At 55.8% G+C, this 19277-nt stretch overlaps 3 protein-coding genes across 4 annotated transcripts in view; all 3 read left to right on the top strand.

Moving 5' to 3' along the window:
- Window positions 1–3293, top strand: part of LOC118451910 — a 4017-nt gene extending 724 nt beyond the window's left edge. Inside the window, exons 1-5 of one of the 2 annotated variants that reach the window (XM_035890700.1) lie at window positions 14–239; window positions 1866–2015; window positions 2141–2370; window positions 2536–2692; window positions 2923–3293. In XM_035890700.1, coding sequence (XP_035746593.1) covers window positions 27–239; window positions 1866–2015; window positions 2141–2370; window positions 2536–2692; window positions 2923–3150 — 978 coding nt within the window. In that variant the 5' untranslated portion in view covers window positions 14–26 and the 3' untranslated portion in view covers window positions 3151–3293. Of the gene's footprint in view, window positions 1–13; window positions 240–1865; window positions 2016–2140; window positions 2371–2535; window positions 2693–2922 lie in introns of those variants that run through there. The other variant, XM_035890704.1, reaches the window with a different exon arrangement.
- Window positions 3294–5444: 2151 nt separating this feature from the next.
- Window positions 5445–7016, top strand: S100A7 (S100 calcium binding protein A7). Its single transcript, XM_035890712.1, has 3 exons — window positions 5445–5466; window positions 6217–6425; window positions 6852–7016. Exons 2-3 carry the CDS (start codon window positions 6237–6239, stop codon window positions 7014–7016), a joined length of 354 nt encoding a protein of 117 aa, XP_035746605.1. The 5' UTR covers window positions 5445–5466; window positions 6217–6236.
- Window positions 7017–10571: 3555 nt separating this feature from the next.
- LOC104122922 (protein MRP-126) lies at window positions 10572–12473 on the top strand. Its single transcript, XM_035890726.1, has 3 exons — window positions 10572–10674; window positions 11312–11470; window positions 12131–12473. The coding sequence occupies exons 1-3, from the start codon at window positions 10666–10668 to the stop codon at window positions 12317–12319; spliced, it is 357 nt and encodes a 118-aa protein (XP_035746619.1). The 5' UTR covers window positions 10572–10665; the 3' UTR covers window positions 12320–12473.
- Window positions 12474–19277: the final 6804 nt, after the last annotated feature.

Genomic DNA, 19277 nt, shown 5'->3' with positions numbered 1-19277 from the left:
CCATGGAGGAGAGGGAGCGATGCTCCATGGAGGAGAGGGAGCGATGCCCCATGGAGGAGAGGGAGCGATGCCCCATGGAGGGGAGGGAGCGATGCCCCAGGTGCTGCCTGCTCCCTGCCCCAAGGCTGCCCCAGCTCCGGCTGCTCGCTGAGCTCCCCTCCATCCCCGCGCTGCCCCGCAGTCGTGGCGTGGGCTGGACCTGGACCATAACGAGGACCATAACCTGGACCATAACGAAGGTGAGGAAGTGAATTTCCAGGAATTCATCACCTTCCCGGGGGCCCTGGCCGTGATCTACGGTGACGCACAACGTAGAGCTGGGGTAGCTGGCGGGGTGAGGGGCCCCAGGGGCCTTTTGGGGTCCTTTTGTAAGGAAGTTGTTTTTGTCATTTCCTATTGTAAAGTTTTGTTGCTGTGTTTCTGGTCGTTCTTGAACCTTAAATACATTAAAACCTCATGGAGGGCACTGGTTTTTTACTCTGGCTGGGGGTGAGTGGGAGGGACTTGGCGAAGGGCTGCACCCAGTGCTCGGACGGATCCTGTTGGGTGCTGGTGATGCTCTGCCCGTCCTTCTGCCCAGGACTCCTACCCAGACACCGCACCCCTGGTTTTGCAAGGCCTGGTTTGCCAGGAGACAGGCTGAAGCTCATCCCCCTGCTCCCCCAAATGGAGAGCACAGGGGTTATTCCACAAACCCCAGCTTCTGGGATCCAGCGCTCACCCGAGCATCAATATTAGGGAAAAACCCCCAGTATCCATCCCTCCCGGCTCAGTGAAACACCTGAGAACGTGGCTGCACCCCACTTGCACCCTAGAGGCAGGTGAAAGGGACCCCCCCACAAGCCCTTGGCCCTTTTTATGCCTGATCTGTGAATATTTGAAGCTGGTGTGATGCTGCTCACAGGCATCCCAGCATCCATCCACACCCCACCGCCACCCTGCCCTCAGGGCCGCACCGGCCGGGCAGACGGGCCCCAAGGCGGGGCATGTGCCAGGAGCTCCTGGCATGTGGGCATGCGGCTTCCACCAGGACCCACCGTGCACGCCTGCCCCTTCTCGCCTGCCCCACGGTGCACGCGGGTCTCCTCCCACCGCCCCACGTGGCGCAGGCACATCCCTTCACACCTCCCCACGCATGCCCCATCACGTCTCACCAACGCTGCACCCGTGCCCCGCTGATCAGCCCTGCGTGGCTGCCCTTCCGGGAAGGACGCACCCAGCTCCTTCCATCATACAACCTGTCCCTTTGTTTCACTCTTTTGCAATTTAGGGTTTTTTTCCTGGCCCAGTTCCTTGTGCTCCTGGATTGGGAGGCTGATGGGGAGACGTTTCATCACCGCTGTCCTTCACAGAAACATTTGGCTGGAAAAGACAAGATCATCCAGCCCAACTGTACCTTCCCATCCCCTAAAAGCCTTTTACGGACTTTTTGCTGTGCCGGTCCCACCAAGCACAGACTTGGGGTGAAGGACTTGGGCATCTTGGGGCACAGGCTCCTCACCAGCCCCCCAGACCATTCTCCCCCAACACACACAGGGTTTAGCAGCCCGTGCCAGGCACGGGGACAACATGGGGTCTTCCCGCATGCAGCAGCATCCCCCCAACACTGGAAATAGTCAGCAACTGCCCATGCTCTGGGTTGTCATCAGGCAGCAATTACAGCTGCTGGGAAATGCCACCTCCTAAGACTGGCTGGCAGGTTTCTGGCATGCTGGCATGCCCGGATTTGTAACATCGGTCTTGGCTCCCTGGCTAGCTCTTAAGAAATGATTTAGGATGAACGCTGCTCATGACTTTGGAGAGGTGACGGGGGTTGGGATGCGTTGGCCACCAGCAGACACCACACCTCTGGCCAAATTCAACAGCGTCAGGGCAGGTACAGGAGCGACGAACCACATCACCCATTGGGAAAACCCAGCATCATCCCATTGGAGACCCTCACCCAACCCCTTTTGCATGTTCCGGAAAAACCCCTCTTCCATCATCTCCGCAAAGACCCCGAACTCTGCAGGAAGGTGCTGGCTCCTGAGAAAGCCCCTGTGACATCCCTGACCCGTGATGCTGGCTTGCTGCAAAGTCTCTTTTAGTGATTCCTTGTTTTGCCTTAACGAGTTTGGTGCGTCCCCTCCCTCATTAACAGTGGGAGCAGCTAGTTCCTGGAGCCGGGCGAGAAACTGCCGCCTGGGCGTGCTGCGTAGCCTTGCACAATTCCTGGGGTTATTGCCCCGAAGGAAACAGGAGGGTGTCACGGATTGTAGCTCAGGGAGGGTATAAAAGATCCCTCACCTCCACCGCTCCTCACTACTTCTGCCCGCTCCTCTCCTCCCGTGCACCGCCATCTCCAGAAGTCAGCCCCAGCACTCCTTGTAGGTAAGTAGGTCCTTGCCAAATGGTGGCTTCAGGTTTTGTGCTGCTGGAGGGGCCACTGGGATGAGCCCAACCCCACTGGGCGGCCAGAGCCCGGCTGGGGCTCCCAGAGGAGAGGGCACTCCTCCTCCGGTGGGGTTTAATGTTTTGCTGCCTGTCCCTTCCTAGCAAGATGAAATCATGCCTGGAGCTCGCCTTGGAGTGCGTCGTTGGTATCTACCACCAGTATGCTGTAAGGTGGCCAATAGATGACTACCTGAGCAGGCGCGAGTTCTCATTGCTGCTGAAGGAGACTGCCCAGCCCTTCCTCTATGACACCAAACCGGTAAGAGCTGAGCGTGGCCCAGCTCTCCTAACACTGCAGGAGTGGTGGCCTCCTTGGGGCATGCAGGTGGCTGGGAGCCTCCCAAAGGGGAGGAAGGGCTTTTCTAGGATTTTCCTGAAACCGTGAAATCCTTGCTGGGAAAGCAGTGTGCCATTGCTGTGGGGCGGCAGGGTGGCCCTGAACCCCACTGTGCTTCAGGCTGACTCTTTTTCATGTTTGTCCTGCTACAGCCTAACATGACCTTTGATGACTACATCAACAAGCTCTTCATCAGAGCAGACCGCAACTGCGATGGTCGCCTGAAGTTCACAGAGTTCCTAACTACGTTGATTCTTATATACATTGACGCCCACAATAAGTCCCATCAGCATATCGGAATCCTTGATGAGCATCAAGGTGCTGGTCATGACCATGGCCATGACCATGGCCACGACCATGGCCACGACCATGGCAAGTGAAGGGGTTCCCAGGGTGACTGCGCCCATGGGACTGTACTCTTCCAGCAGCACAATCCCTTCCATTTGCCTACGGACACAGACAAACCTGTGACCAAAGCTTTGTCATCTGCTTCTGCCTATGGCACCGAAATAAAATTTCTTTCTTCAAGCACCAAATTTGTCTGCAGTATGTGTCGTGTTGCCTCCAGGGAGGATGCACTATGCACCCAGCCTGTGATGGGAGGGTGGTTAAATGTAGATTGAAGTGGAGAAGCACTGGGAAAGGGAAGGTGGCACGGGGGGACCCCATTCCCTGCAGACCAGGGAGCCCAGGCAACGGGGCTGCTGGGTCCCAGCTGAGCAGCACAGGCTGCGTTGGCTCCCCATCTGGAAACACATCAGGCCCCAGCACCCTTCCCCAGGCTCAGTGGGTTCCCTGCATGGGGTGGTTGGCCCTAGCACCCTTCGCCTCAGCAGACAGTGGGATGCGTAGCACCCCATCGCACCGGGGAGCTTCCTGGGTAGGGGCAAGAGCATCCTCAGCCCTGGTTCTCCCAGCCCCTCTTTGCACCAGCTCCAGGATGTGCCGGGGTGAAGTACAGCTTTCCCAGGTGGCTGCCAAGAGCCAGCTCTGAGGCTGGGGGTGCAGCACCCCGGGGGTGCGTGCGATGCTTCTGCAACCCTCAAAGCAACCAGCGCTTGTCCTGCAAGCCCTGACACAGCAAAGAACGAGGCCCAGGGGCTCCGGAGAGCTGGTATTAACTCTGAACAATAAAGTTGGATACTTTTGTTAGCATGGGGCAACAGCCCCCCACATCACAGCACATTTACAAGCCACCGCGGACTCCTAGGGAGCAGACACATGAGCAGAAAAATGCTCCTGTGCCTGCCAGTGACTGTGCACTGAGTGGGAAACCCTCAGGCTCAGGAGGCTCCGACATTTCCAACATCAGCTAAAATCAGAAGCCCGTCCCATGTGAAACCAAGCCGTGGAAGTCAGCATGGGGCTATTGCGTGGTTATTTCCACCCAATGACACAGGTGATCACTCTCTGGCTCCATAATTTTGCCATTGGGGAGCAGCCCTTGTCCCCCAGAAGCGGATGTTATTTACTGTCCTGCCAGGCCACCTGGGTATCACTTGGGCATCGCTCCCTTTGTGGGGCTGGGCATTGTGAGCCATCTCCCCTGCTGGTTTTGGGGAATGCAGCTGGGAAAAATGGGAATTCAGAGCCCACGGGTCTGTCTGCAGGGGGACTACACGATTGCACAGGGCAAAAACCAGCCTTGGCTGATGCTTTGCAAGGCCAGCTGGGCAATGAGGATGCAACTCCAAACTGCCAACAGTCCCTGATGAGTAGAGCAGGAAAACAACCAAAAAAAAGCAATAAAAGTGAGTCAGGGATACGAGAATAAAACTCATGCAACAGTTCTTGATACCGCCCCAGGGATGTGCAAGAAGCATCCTCAGACAGGAATGGTTACCCTTTTGTTTTTCTGTTCCTCCCCACCTCCCGGAATCTATCGTCTTATTTTTACATCTTTTTATAGCCTCTTCATTCTTCTCATACCTGTTCTGCTACCGCAAAGATGTGTTTTGCAACTGTCACCTCTGCGCCACCCTTGCTAGTTAATGCTAGTAAAGACCCCGACCTCAGACTTTCTTCTTGTGTGATGAGGAGTTTCCTCCACCGAGCTTCTGGAGCAATAGGAAAGGTCTGGTACAAGGGATGTGGAAATAGAAAGCAATGGAAAATACTCTGGAACACAATTAAGAGGCGGCTGCTGCCTCCGTCTTTGCTAGTGTTCAACCGGTTGGTATCGCAGAAAACAGGGAGGTCACATTGAAAGCAACCAAGGGACAGAGTTACCCACATCTCACTCAAACAGCCCATCTTCCTTCTACGCCGGCATGAGAACGCGCAGAATTTGCAGCACGTTGCAAAACTTGCAAAGTTTTGCCAAGTTCTGCCAAGGCTGGCTTGCCCTTTTGGCTCCTGGTGGGATGGTACGGTACATCCAGTGCTTTTCCCCATTCTTTGCCCCACAGATGAGCAGCTCAGCCCTGTCAGAGGTGACGGTGGGGTAGAAAGACAACATTTCCAAAGGCTGGTGGGTGCAACCAGGAACTACACGCAGCGGTATGAGGTGGGGAGGGGTTCAGATGTTCCCACCTTGCAATTTCCAGGTACGGGAAATGCTCACTCAAGCTGTTGCTTGCAGCAGGTGTGGCAGCATCTCTGATGAAAGAGGACCTCGGAGGTGTATAAAAGGGCTACCTGGGCTCTGGGATCACCACAACAGACCCATCCTCTGCAAACCCTTCTTGGAGACCAGGGTAAGTAACGCTGCAATGGCTCCTGTATAATACGGTGAGGGGGAAGCGGTCTGGGTCATCTCTTCGTGCCGTGCCTGTTTTATTCCAGGGTGATGCTTTCTACTTGGGCCAGGGCAGGAGCCTGGTTTTGGCTACAACAAGACAAGTTAATGGCATTTCTGTGCCATCTTTAGTGGGGGTGTAATTGTTCCTGCTGGCAAGGCGAGAGCCCTTTGGGGGGTGGTACCCATCAGAGAGCAGGGCTGCTGTGCTCAGTGTCTGCGGTGAAAAGGGTTTGCAGTCCAAAGAGGAGAGGGAGGCTCATGGAAAGAGGAGGAGGAGGAGGTCAGGCAGAGACTGCAATGGAGCCCGTACTTGAACGGTGCTCCCTACCTTAAAGTCATCTGTGCTGGCATGGCACAGCACAGATACGCGACTACAGCCGGACAGGTTTGCCTAATTTGCCTGACAAATGCCTCCAGGTCAGTAAGAGCAAGCCGCTTCTTGGGTGAAGCTAAAACGAGAGGCGGTTGGGCGATGTTGTAAAACAACAATATTCCTAAAAGCACTTATTACCCGCTCAGCGCCAAGGAGCCACTGATACCCCCGGGGCACGCTGGGTGCTGCTGGCTTGCTCAGCCCCAACCAGACTGGGCTCCCAGTGCAGGTCTGCTGCTACACACCTTGGGATGCCTGGGGTGGGGGCCAAGAGCATGGTGTGGGCTGCCTGAGTTTTGATGCATCTCATGGCTTTGAGGTTTCTCCACACAGTTTCTGAAGAGCTCTCAGCCATGTCTGCAAGCACCCAGACCAGATGCACTCAGGATTTACCTGGAAACTGCACCCTGGAGAATGCCCTGAAAACCATTGTGGATGAATATCACAGATACAGCAGCCAGGAGGGCAAGATGGACCTCCTAAGCTTCAAGGACTTCAAGAAGCTGATGAATGAGCAGGCAAAAGAGTTCCTGCAAGTTTGCGTGAGTGCCACAGGAGCTGTGTTGTGCTCCCTGGAGGGATGGTCTCCTCTGGGGTTGTGGGGAGGATGAGGCTGAGGTTGCTTCCAGGGATGCTCCTGTGGGCATGGGGTGCAGTCCCCACCATGGCTGTGGTCCACAGAGTGGGTTTCTGTCATCAGACCCAGCTTGTCCCCGTACTGTGGGGCCACCTGTGCTCATCCCTCCTGCCACTGCAGGGGTACGGAGCAGCCAAAGGGGCTTGGGACAAGAGCCTGTCCATCTGGGGTTTTAACAAGGGGGTAACTGCAAGGTGGGAGAAGGTCACAATGATCCTGCAGCTTCTGAACACTTCCCAGGGCATGTGAGAATAAAGCTGGCTCGGTTTCTACCAGTGGGTGCACAGTCCAGGGAGGGGACATCCTAACACATCCTGTCCCCCGATTTCAGAACAGGAACAACAGCAACTACCTGCGAGACCTCTTTGAAGAGACAGACCTAAATGGCGACAGAGAACTGTCTTTTGAGGAGTTCAGCATAGTCTTGGCCAAGCTGACTGATGATGCCCATCGCATCAGCCACGGCCATAAGCGCTGCGGACCAGACGAGGACTGAGTCTCAACGCGCAGCCCGTGAAAAACTCATAGCCGGTTGCTGATAGGAATTGGGCTGTCTGCTTTTGCTCTGCTTGGATCACTCATGCTTGTGAGACAATAAAGCATCACTTGAAGTTCACTGAGTCTTTCCTGTCGCAGCACTCCCTTCTGCATCCATCTCGTGGTTGGGGAGGGTGGGCTGCAGCAAATGCGTGGTCCTGCGGGAACCATGGGGTAAAGGCTTGCCAAAATGAGGCACCCCAAAACCCCATAAAGGTAGAGGTTTATGATCCAGATGTGAACGGGCAAGAGCTGTATTGCTCTGTAGCTGGTCCAAGCTGGGAGGGCTGGACTGATGGGCTGGGAGGGTATCAGTGACCAGCAGACCAGTGCAAGACACTGCCTGAGCTCTGCAAGGGTTTTAACCATCAGCTACAACATATAGAAGTTGTATTAGAGGGGGTTTTGTCCTGGCAGAGGAAGTTTTCCACCTAGGCTGGGAAGAGCAGAGCCAGCCTAGCTTGGAGAAGCTCCTCCTGTTTTGCCCATCCTCATCCAAGCCCTTTCCCCTTGGCCATGCCAAGTGCAGCCCCTGGACGCAGAATCACCCGTGAGCAGGAAAAATGCATTAATAGCCGTGACAACAGCAGTTCACAACAGAACACAGCCTTTACCACAAGAACAAGCCAGGGTGCTCTTTGGAAAATAAGTATACACAGAAGTTACTGTCTGTATATGTAGGCTCTAGCCTGTGGGAAACCGAGATTTTACATTTTGTCCCTAAAGCCCAATGAAAACTCAAATTTCAGCATTTCCCCACACAGACAAGTCACCTGGAGTGCTCCCTCCCAGCCCTGCTGAATCACTCGCTACCCAGCCAAGATGAAACACCCGGATGGTTTCCATCTCAGAGTTTTCCACCAGTAAAAACATTCTCACCGAAACCCTGATGGGCTCCAGCAGGACACAAGGATCCTTTCCTTGGCTGAGCCACCTGGGATATGTCTTGCAGCACTGACAAACCATTTCTGGGTTCTAAGTCCACCGTAATCCAGGCTCTTCCTCACCCAATGCTCGGATACCACCACCTCATGGGACCAAGCGAGCAGCTTGCCCAGCACAAGGGACAGCAACGCTTTGCATGGACCAGCACAGGCAGGAAGGGCAAGTGCAATGGCCAGGACCAGCCCTGTGACCTGCCAGAACTCCAGGAGGGCTTGGAGAGGCTGGAGCACCCTGCAGCCGTTGTGCCATGCCTGGGCGGGCAGCAGAGCTGGCTCTCAGCTCCCTTTGGGCTGGACCAAGGCTGTGCCTGCAAAGCCTGTCTGGGTTTGTAGCTGTGTGATATGGCGGAGACATGCGTGAGTGCTTTTTGGCTCAAGCTAAAGGACTGGGAAATTCTTTCCCCTTCAGCTCCAGGATGGGAAAACCTCTAGGCTGCCCCAGCTCCCTTGGGGGCTGCTCATGCCAGGTTGCAGCTGGAGCATTGCTGGTCTGATGATGCTCAGAGGTGCTCAGGAGCCAAGGCTCAGAGCGCGCCCCTCAGCTTCCTCAAGTTAAAACCACGTCTAGCAACCAGAACATGTGTCCTCTTCTGATCCTGGGCTAAAACCTGCTGTGAAACACGGCAAACCACATAGTGACAAACCCTGCCATGCCCTCTTCCTGCACCAGCCAGCCGCTTGCCTGTAAGTGTGCATTTTGAAAGATGTTGCAATATTTTGCAATTGGTTGTCAAGCATCGGGTGCCCCACCAGGGCTCAGGTCCTCAGGGCACAACCAATCCTGGTGACCTTGAACCAGATCTTTGACCTCGAACTAGATCTTTCACTTGCTGTGGCTACCAGGTTGCTTGGGCGCTTGCCTGATGCTTGCTACCCACTCCTTCCCCTCTGCAGCTCCAACAAGTAGATGCTTGCTCAAGCCTGGTGGCCACGGGGCCAGGATTGCAGCTTGCTGCAGCCACTTCGGCATGGCTTATGGGCACAGCTGGACAGGGCAGCTCCCCCAGCAAGGAGACCAGGCAAAAAGTTGTGCTAGGACACGTTTCTGCGGTCCGAGGCAAAACCCAGGCTCCCTGGTCACCTCAGTGACTGTGCTGGTGTTTAAAAACCAAATACCTGGGTTCTCGTCCCTGCTGCCTGGAGGGCACATCCAAGGGTCTGGGCACCACCCCCTCTTTGGAAATCCCTGGCCCATCCCACACCCTGTAACCCATCTTTGCCCTTCCCTACCTCCAGGAAAAATGACCAAGAAGTACAGTTGCCTGAAATCGCTGCAAAATTCTGCAACTGAGCGGATGGTCCCTGACACCCCGTTGTGAAACACCCTGGCTCTTCGCCAGCAGCTCCATGCATCAAAGCGCCCCTGTTGTGCAACGCCATACACCCCTACCAGTGAGGGGTCTGGGTGGTCACCGCGGGTGGACTGGGGCTGCATCCCCAAGCTGCTCCCTGCACAGTGCTGCCCCATGTCAGCTCATGGGGAGCTCCTGGAGCTTGCCCCAGGCCTGTCCATGGCCCCGTTTTGGCCTCCACTTTGTGCCTGAGATCAGTGTCGTGTTTGGCAGGTTAAACAAACCCCCAAAGGAGGCAGCTGAATCAGCAGGCAGCCCATTTTAATGCAGAAGCACTGGAAAATCTCGTTTTGCTCTTGATCCCAGCTGCTCGGAGCCAAAGCGCCTGCACTGGGTCTCTGCAACAACAGAAGAAAAGCCACAAAGCGAGGACAGTCCTAAAAAGTAAAAATACACCTTTCAGCCACACCTAATCACAGAGCATAACATGGGTGGGGAGAAACCACCCTTGGCACCGGCCGTTGCTAACCTCAGGAGATGAAATGAAGGTCCTGGAGCCCCAGCAGGTTGGGTACCCACCCCTGAGGAGGTGAAATGAAGGTCCTGGAGCCCCAGCAGGTTGGGTACCCACCCCTGAGGAGGTGAAATGAAGGTCCTGGAGCCCCAGCAGGTTGGGTACCTACCCCTGAGGAGATGAAATTAAGTTCTTGGGGCCCCACCAGGTTGGGAATCCACCCTGTCTTCGTCCTTCATAAATCACTGCTTGCTGCAGGCAGGGGATGGTCCCCCAGTGCTGGGGCGCTGCCCTCAGCACCAGCTCTACCCCCATGCCACACAGGCAACCCTGACCATGCTGTGCCAAGCAATGGGACCATGGATGGTTTTGAGTGGATGCTGTGCTTGTGTGCACCAGGTCTGCAAGGATGGGGATGCTACGGGGCCAAGTAGCACTGGCTTGTTGGAGAAGTGCAGGTGTGATGCTGTGGGTCCCCAAAGACACCCCTACAGAGGGGACTAAGCCAGGTGAAACCAAAGAAGCTGAGGACTTCTGTCAAGAGCTGATGGAGAATTGCAGCCCCAACAGCCAGGTGGAGGGGTGAAGGGGACGTGGCCATGTCCTGGCCACCTTCCTGCCACCCAGCCAGAGCATGCGACACCAACCTTGCGGCAAAAGCCACAGAGACCCCTTTTAAGGAACTACCCCAGAGCCTTAAGCAATGTACAAGTATGTCAGGAAGATGGACTGGAACTGGATGAAACAGAGACATTTCACAACCGGTGGAGTGGCGCAGGCGGATGGCCAGGCTATAAGAGACGCCGTGCTTGGGACGGGTCCCGCTCCAGCCCAAGGGGATCTCACTACTTCATCAAGATGAGCAAGGCAAGTACAATGGTGACTTGGGCATTTAAGGTCTCCATGTTCTTTTCCAGGTGCCAGTTGGAGGTGTGAGGACCCTTGGGGAATCTCTCCTCACCATGTGAGCTGCCATCACTTGTTGGCAGAGGATAACCATCACTATCTCCGCTCAGGCTCATCCAAGCACAACCCACAAGGAGAGAGGTCTCCTCCTGGCAGAGGCTCCCCACAGCACCATCCAACCACCAAATGGGCTCCTGGACATCAGATCTCACACTCTGCACCTCTACAGAGGTTTTTGCAGCACTGCCAGCTATTTTGGAAGCCTTGCTCCAACAGTGCTTGACTTACAGAAGGCGCATTTTGGGGGGGGGGGGTTTGGCACCGTAAATCAGCTCTCAGCTGTTATCTATAGTTGCACACCTCAGAGCAGCAGGCAAAGGCTGCAACCCCCTTCAGCCTCCTTTGGCTTGTAGGTAAGAGCAAACGTAAACCCAAAGAGCTCAAATTTACCCCCCCCAAAAGAATGACTGAACAAAGCCAGGCTGCGACCTTCTCTGGTGTGAAGCAGGTGACTGTACCGGAGCCCCACCGGTTTACATCAGACTTCCCCATCTATTGTGGCTCCTGATATTATTCAAGGTAATCGTTTCTCTTCCAGACCTCCCAAATCCAGGGACCGCTCTCTGAGCTGGAGAAGGCCATGGATGTCATCATCGATGTCTTCCACCAGTACTCAAGACAGGAGGGGGACAGAGATACCCTGACCAAGAAGGAGCTGCATCTCCTGATTGAGAAGCAGCTTGCAAACTACCTGCAGGTGAGTGGAATTGCTCATGACCCACATAGGGAGGGAGCTGGGCTGGCCCCATTGCCTGAACACCCCCAGGGACTGGATTCCCTCCCTTCCCACTCTACTCTCCCACCCCAACACCTTCAGCCCAGACCCTCCCCATCCAACTGCCACTTCCCAAACATGCTCCGTACAGACAGATGAAGGAAACCCACCCAGGTCTGGGTGAACCTGCTCCCAGGTATTTACCCTCATCACCTTATCTGCAAAAATCAGGATCATATCACCCGAGAGCTCCTCTGCCATCTACAACGATGTCAGAAATGTCAACCCAAAAGCCCAGTTTTTTGTAACTGGCGTTGCTAAAGCAGAAGGTAAAGTGTTCTTAATCCAACACACTAAAGGAGAGGTTTGGGGCTGGCATGACACTGCTGCCCTCATGGGTCTCCACACCACACAGTGGCCTTGCTAGCCTGTGATGCTGGCCTGTGGCTCTCCAGTTGCTTCATCACCATGGGTGAATCATTGCTGTACTCAAAGCGATGGGTGATGATGGCACAAGAGTGGAGCCACCAACAGCACCGGGCTATTGGGGACCCAGCACCCATGAGGGTCCTGGCAAGGCTGGGGGGAGGCTTGAGCTGTCAATGACAGGACTTTGCCCTCACCCTGTGCCTTCCTTTGCAGCATGTGGAAAACAAGGCCACCATTGACGAAATCATGAAGGACCTCGATATCAACAAGAACATGCAGATCAGCTTCTCCGAGGCAATGCTGCTGATCATCCGTGTGACCGTTGCCACCCACAAACACCTCCACGATGTCGAGGACCAGCAGCAGCAGCAGCAGCAACACCAGCACAAACACCACCACTGAGGCAGGCTGTGGTCCCTGGCCAAAGGCACCCATGCAGTGCCCACAGCCCCTGGCTTTCTCCCCTCCATCCCTCTGCCCACCTCCCTCCTTTCCTTCCTACAAGTCTGATGGTTTTGCTGCCAAATAAAGATTTGCCCTGAGGCTGTCAAACCTCTTCTGTGTGTCTGCCTGTGTTTTCCTCGAGGCAAGTCCTGTACCTTGCTCTCTCCCAGCATGGCTTTACACCAGGCAAATGGTTTAAACCAGGCAAATCCACCTTGGAGACAGGCTGCAGGTTCCCAGGGGTGAGGTGGATGCCTGGGGAGAGCAGGGTTCATTGCAGCAGGTGCTCCTCATGTTCTAATGAGCACCATAGGTCAGGGAAGGCAGTACAATTTGACAGGTCTTTGCATTTCCAGCTAGAACAAAAGTCCTTTTTGGCCTGAAAACACTCTGTACATCTCCTAGGACTGAGCTGTGGTGGTAGGCAAGAGCCTAGGTGGTAGGAAGGTGGTAGGAAGAAAGAGGGATGAGTGCCCTTTTCCAGAGGAGCACCCTTTTTAGGTCACTTCTGCACTGCAGGGCCCTGGCATGGGACTGGAAGGGAACTGGGGGTTGGATGTATTTAGTTTTAGGTCTGACTGCTGGGTTTTGTGTGGACAAGAGCTAGGAACAAGCCCAAGTCCTTGCTCAGAGCATCCCGAGATTGCACCAAGGGAGTGTCCCTTACTAATAGCCGCTTTCCAGAGTGGGTGGCTGGAAACGCCTGAGCAGCCTCCCAGCCGTGCCCACTAGAGCCTGGCTACTGATTTGCAAATGCCTTTGACAGGGGAGGAAAAAGGACCAGTTGTGATTTCCTAAGGGTGAGTCAAAGCCCTGAAATGGCCCTGCTCTGTGAAGGAACCTGCTACAAGCTTCCCCAAACCAGCAGCACTGAAGCAAGCTCCCTGGTTAACACAAGACTGCCACAAGTTTGCTTCATCACTGCTGGCCAGGTTGCTTCAGCTTCCTTCAGAGTCAGTTTTGACATCTGAAGGGTCAAACACCTTCTTACAAGGTAAAATCTGCTGCAGGGACCAGAGTCCACTCAGCTCTGCCTGAGCCTTCACTTGGTGGTGGGTCTCCTCTGGAGGCAGATCCTATACCCAACAACAAATTCTGCACCCCAACATGGGTCACACACCCCATCCTGCAGCACTTGAGGGTCTCTGGAGCAAGTAAGAGCCCCACAGCCAGTGGGGAGAGTGGAGCTGGTTCATTGCCACCACCCTGCCAGGGCAGAAGCACATCACCCCCAAGCACCGAGCCATCCCCAGGGCTGGCCCATAAGGGGCACCCAGCTTTTGGGACAAGGGTGGTTCAGGTCTCCCAAGCAGATCATCTTTTCAGGAGCTCAGCACCCTGCTGGTGGGTGATCAGCCCTTCTCTTCTCTGCAGCAGAGGGGTCTCCCTGTGTAAGGGCCAAGAACACAAATCTGGGTGCAGGGGGCACCCACAAACGATCCTGGGACTTTCCCCCAGGATCCAGGCAGGAACCAGCCTCAAAGTTCACAGGGCTGATGCAACAGGATATTTGCCAACATGGAGGGACTTTACGCTCCCCTGAAACTTGTGGGACTCCTGTTGTGTCACCCGCCGGGGCTGTTGGACCATCACACCAGAGGTGGTGAAGAATGAGCCACCACGCACCCTGAGCACAACGGGACCAGGACACCAACACAGGGCTGAGAGCAAGCAGAGGCAATCCGGGTCCTCCTGTAATAGCAGAGCTGTCCCCAAATCCATACACATCCTTTCGCCCCAACAGAGCTCACAGCCCCCGAACAGAGGAGACGCCAAAACAACGCAAGGTAGAAGGTGCTGGATACACCCCAACCCAGTATCCCATGCTGCAGAGGGGTGGTCAGTCAGGCTGATGGGCAGAGACAGGCAGACACGGTGCTGAGGGACAGGATTTAGTGGTGGGATGGTGGGGTTAGGGGAACAGTAGGGCTTGATGAGCTTAAAGGGCTTTTCCAACCTAAATGATTAGGAAAAATTTCTTCAAAGAAAAGGTTGTCAGGCTCTGGAATGGGCTGCCCAGGGAGGTGGTCAAGTCCCCATCCCTGGAGGTATTTAAAAGACAGGTAGATGAGGTGCTTAGGGACAGGGTTTAGTGGTGGGATGGCAGTGCTAGGTTAACAGTTGGACATGATGATCTTAAAGGTCTTTTCCAACCTGGACGATTCTATGATTCTCCACTGTCCATGGCCACGCTGACTGTTTGGGGATGGGGATCCACCTGGGTTCCCCCAGCCTTGCTGCCCCAAGAGCCGTTCTGCAGCAGTGCAAAGCAGGAGCTGTGCAGCTCCCAGCCCCACCTGCCTTCACCCCCAGGTTATAAGGCAGGATTGGACCTTTGCAAGCCGAGGACCAGGCAGCCTGCGACAGGTTCCTGCTGCCACCTGGTGGCATGTGCCACCGAGCCCGCTGGGGCAGCAGCCACCAGCCCCCGAGCAGCCTGGGCAACCCCACAGTCCTGCCCTGCTCCCCAGGGCTGCACCCTGGCCCAGCCAGAGCCCTGTCCCATGCCCCCCTGTTCACCACATCCCCTATTTCTACACCACCAGTCCTCCTTGCAATAAGCAGGATTATTCTGATTTGCGTGCCAGAAACAGAAAAACCTTAATTTTGGGGCTAAGCTAGGAGCATCAGGATAGGTACGCATTTGCAAACACCCCAAATTCCTCTCTCATAGCCCCCCTGCTCAAGCCACCATGCAGTTTCGCCAGTAAGAACTTCTTCCTTCCTCGACGCTACCACGTCTGCTCTTACCTGTGTCCTGTGGGGAGCAGGAGAAGGGAGAAGCACCACAGTTCCTCCGGGGTACAGCTCAAAGGAGCAGGCAAATGTTGGATGCAGATAAATGCTGAGTCCTCCTCTCCTTTCTCTGCCTGGGGGGGTTGTAGCCCACATGCCTCTCCCCGCAGCTTTGTCCCGATGCCATCAGCTCACATTCGCAGCCTGCCGAGGGTCTCAGCCTGAGCCCTACCTAAGGACCACACCTCTCCTAGCTGCCACCCTGTCCTGTCCCATCAAAACAGGCTTGGGGGGGCCCTGCCAGCTCCTCATGCTGCTGACCCCCTCCCAAAGCTCCCAGGCTGGAGAAAAGAAGCAGAAGCCTCCAGGGCTGGGTTTTATGAAGGACTCTGCAACGAGGGGATGTGATCCAGCTGGGGCTGCACTGTGCCTCCCAGCTGGGACCCAGCCCAGCCCCAGCATCCCCATCCTAACTGGTCCCCCTGCCCACCAGGGACCCCTTCCACCCCCTGTTGACCTCCTCGACCTGCTGCAGCCCCCCCCCAGACCCCTCCATGCAGGGTCAGCAGCCCGGCGGTTGACACGGGAAGGGTTGCGCAATGCCCAGTGCTGTAGCAATTGGGGACTTTGATGCACCGTGTGCGTCGCGTTCATTATCAGTCTAGACACGCCGATAGGGATGAGCCATAGTGGGGTAAAACTGGTTGGTCCTGGGGTGCCGGTGAGGGCTGTGGCCAGGAGCTGAACCCCCGTCATGGGCAAACCGGTGCCCAGAGCCCAGCAACGCCAGCCTGACGCTGCTGCGGATGGGGACATGTGGCCGCAGGATGGCACCGTGGTGGCAGCAGGCTGGGAGGGAGCAGCCAGCGGAAGGGACTGGCTCAGCGTGATTCAGAGCAATTTTCCTCCTAATTCCCCTCATTCCCCAGGCGGACATGTGCTAATTGGGGCGGCAGTGGTGGAGGGAGGAGTACGGCGGTTGTAGGTGCCATTGCCATGCGTTGCCCTCCCATCCTCCTCCGCAAGCGCTTCCTGCCTGGCATGGTGGCTTCCATACTGCCATCATGCCTGGCCCACCCCCTGGCATCCCTGGTCCCGGGGTCCTTCCCGCACCTGGACATGCACTGTTCCCATGGCAGACCGATGCTCTTCCAAGACCGTTCATACAGAGGGAGTGACCTGCCAACACAAAGCCTTAAACCAAGAGCACTTGGCCATCGGAATGGCTCCAGCCCATGAGAAAACACTCCTTTGGCTGCGTCTTCATTGAGGGCATGGCCGCGAGCAGCAGGCACTCTGGCTCATGGGAGAGATGTCATGGGGATGTCCATCTCTTTGGGGTTTGTGCTAAGCAACCTGGCAAGGCTGTACCCCAAAAGGTTGCGGGGTAAATTGTGCTGCTGTCCATGCCCACTTGCCCGGCCATCCCAAATATAGCCCTGAAGTGAGTCCCCCAGGGCTGGGGGTCTCCCGAAAGCTCCAGCTCCCAAGGACCATAAACTGTGAGAGCAGCCCCTGGGCTGATCCAGCTTCCACTGAAAGCATCCGTGTGCCGGGCAGCCCTGGCTGCAAGGGGCCTGCAGTGACTTGCTGCCTCCTGCCTCACTGTGCCAGGGTAAAATTTAGCTCCAGACCATGGTCTGCATCTCATTTACAACCCACTTAATTGCAGAGATGTCTTATGCTGCGCTGGCGGTGTCAGCAGCGACACGTGGGCGGCACAGGTTGGCTCCAGCAACCCCTCCTCTCCCAAAAACGCTGCCACGAACCCGGCCCTGCAAACGCCTCCTGGGAAGATTGATGCAGAGCGTGATCTCATCTGGCTTCGTACCCTATCTGGCAATCTTGGGACGGTGCCTGAGCCCTTAATGAAAGCTGGCACACCCTTCCTAGCAGGGAGTGCTTGTTACACCCCCTTTCCAGGTGAGCAAACCTGGGGTCATTGACTTCTCTGAGACCACACAGAGAATCGGACGAGATCCAGGTGTCCTGCCCTTGCAGCAGCCCCACAGCCCCTGCGCCTTGTTCTTTCCCCGGGAGCCATGGGGCAGCCTGGCCCCGTGCATGGCTTGGGTTGCTCCATCAGGGCCGAAATGCAGCCTGGCCCCGTGCTCGGCTCGGTTTGCTCCATCGGGGCCGAAATGCAGCCTGGCCCCGTGCTCGGCTCGGTTTGCTCCATCGGGGCTGAAATGCAGCCTGGCCCCGTGCACGGCTCGGTTTGCTCCATCACGGCTCGGCTCAGTTTGCTCCATCGGGGCTGAAATGCAGCCTGGCATGGAGGTCACACTGCCAGGACGGGTGGTGGTTGTCCCTGTCCCATCGGGACGTGTAGTAGGTGACCTTCCCACAGGAGGGAGCTCATAACCCCGTTGGCCACGGCCACCCAGCACTGGTGTCACCCACACTGCTGTCACTCTTGGGTGCCCTGCTTGAAAACCAGTTCAGTGCTCCTCCTCCCTTCGTGCTGAAGAAACCGTGGCTCTGCTGCCATCGTCCAAGCTGGCCAAACGTGAATGCAGCTTGGGCCCAGTGGCAACCTCGAAAATAAGCTTAAAGCCACCTTTTCTGCAGGAAGTTATTTTGCCTCTGACATTTTCTAAGCTTCAGCATTGCAACGTCCCACAAACTCACAAATCACCTTGGCTGTAAAGAAAAAAAAAACAAACCAAACCCTTTTGGGAGAAGCCCAATGCAAACTTCCATGTATGAAGAGAACTTCTGGTGAACTTTTTTTTTCCTTTTTTTGATGCAAGGAGATGTCTCCACTGCAAACCCCTCTGCAACCCCCTGTGCAAACCCCACTGCAAACCCCACTGCAAACCCCTGTGCAACCCCTGCGCTCCCTGCTCGGGTCCTGAGCGATGCCTGCGGAGAGCAGAGCTGGGTGCTGACCTAGATTCGGCTTTCCCAGGTTTGCTGGTAAACATCCTCCCCGGGGAAGGGTAAGGTGGGAGGCTCCTTGGGAAGCGCAGCAATGCGGAGAGGCAGCCGGAGAACAGGACTGACCAGAAGAAATCCTCAGCCTCCACCCACTCCCCGCAAGGAGCTTGCACATCGCTGCGCCCACCAGTCCCATCCGCGCCCGTCGGCTGGTTGATGCAGGTGAGCAGGGTGAGTCTCCGCCGTTTCTTTTTTTTGTACTTGAAATGAGCTTTTATGTTTCCAAGGGTTATTTTGCAACCGGTCCTTCCCAGCAGGGCTCGGGGCAGCGGGGACTAAAGACACAAGCACAGGATTAGCTGCCGGGACTCCCTCTGCCCAGCCCCGAGCGCAGCGGGCGTGCAGGCACGGTGCTTCCCCCGGCTGCAAGAGCTGATTCATCCAACCCGACAAGTGCCTGAGATGGCTACAGGGAACTTGGTCCTTTTAATTTCAGCAGGGAGTGGGAAAGTGGAGAAGTGAATTGAGGTGAAAGTCCTGAGAGCAGCCGGGGCGGTGGGCAGCCCGGCTTTCAGCATCCAGCAAAGGGAGGTTTCTTTTCACCTCTGGCAAAGAACTTTAGGAAGGTTGAAAGTGGACTGAATATGTTTTGAATTACTGGAAGGGAAGACGGGGGCTTTCTTGTGGGCAGAGCCCACCTTTCTATGTCCTCAGGTTTTGCTCCTTTCCGGGACTGGAGACATGTCGAGGCTCATTAAAGCCATCACTGACATGATGGAGAGTTACCAGGGCAATGCCAGGAAGGGGAAGAAATCTGAGCCGTTCAGTAGAAGTGAGTTCAAGAAGCTGATCCAGCAAGAGTTCGCTCCTGTCAAGGTAACTGTACGGGCTTGAGGGTGCAAAGATGGGCGGGAAAGGTGCTAGGGTGACACTTAGGGATGGCCAGGGGTGACGAGGGGTCCTGCAACACCCACCCCACCTCCAGGGCTGGAATCAGATATCTCCAGTTTTTGATTTTATTGGGGTTGAGCATTGTGGGCAGTATCTTTGAGTTTGCATTGGAAGACAGCAAAGCTCCTGTGCACCCCTCCCGGTCCCACTGTCCCCGTTTTCCTGTAGGGAAGGGGAGGTTGAGGGTGAGGAAGGGGTCCCTGGTCCTGCTGTGCCTCCATTCCCTCCCTGGGCAAAGCCGGGTGTAATACCACGCTTTAAACCCTCTGCTGCCTGCTGTGCCTGGCCTTTTCGTTGCAATAAGGGGACCCAGCCCTCGCTTCACCACCTTGCCCCTTCGGGAAGGTCT

This window comes from Egretta garzetta, unplaced genomic scaffold, assembly GCF_000687185.1.
Source record: "Egretta garzetta isolate BGI_Z169 unplaced genomic scaffold, ASM68718v1 scaffold350, whole genome shotgun sequence".
In the NCBI taxonomy this organism is placed as follows: Eukaryota; Metazoa; Chordata; class Aves; order Pelecaniformes; family Ardeidae; genus Egretta; species Egretta garzetta.
This window is presented reverse-complemented; position numbering and strand designations above follow the sequence as displayed.

Excerpts from the sequence above, each read along its gene's own strand:
- S100A7 (XM_035890712.1), top strand. The coding sequence starts at position 6,237 with ATGTCTGCAAGCACCCAGACCAGATGCACTCAGGATTTACCTGGAAAC. Across the intron at positions 6,426-6,851 it reads AAGAGTTCCTGCAAGTTTGC|AACAGGAACAACAGCAACTA; the intron begins GTGAGTGCCACA and ends CCCCGATTTCAG.
- LOC104122922 (XM_035890726.1), top strand. Across the intron at positions 11,471-12,130 it reads AGCTTGCAAACTACCTGCAG|CATGTGGAAAACAAGGCCAC; the intron begins GTGAGTGGAATT and ends CTTCCTTTGCAG.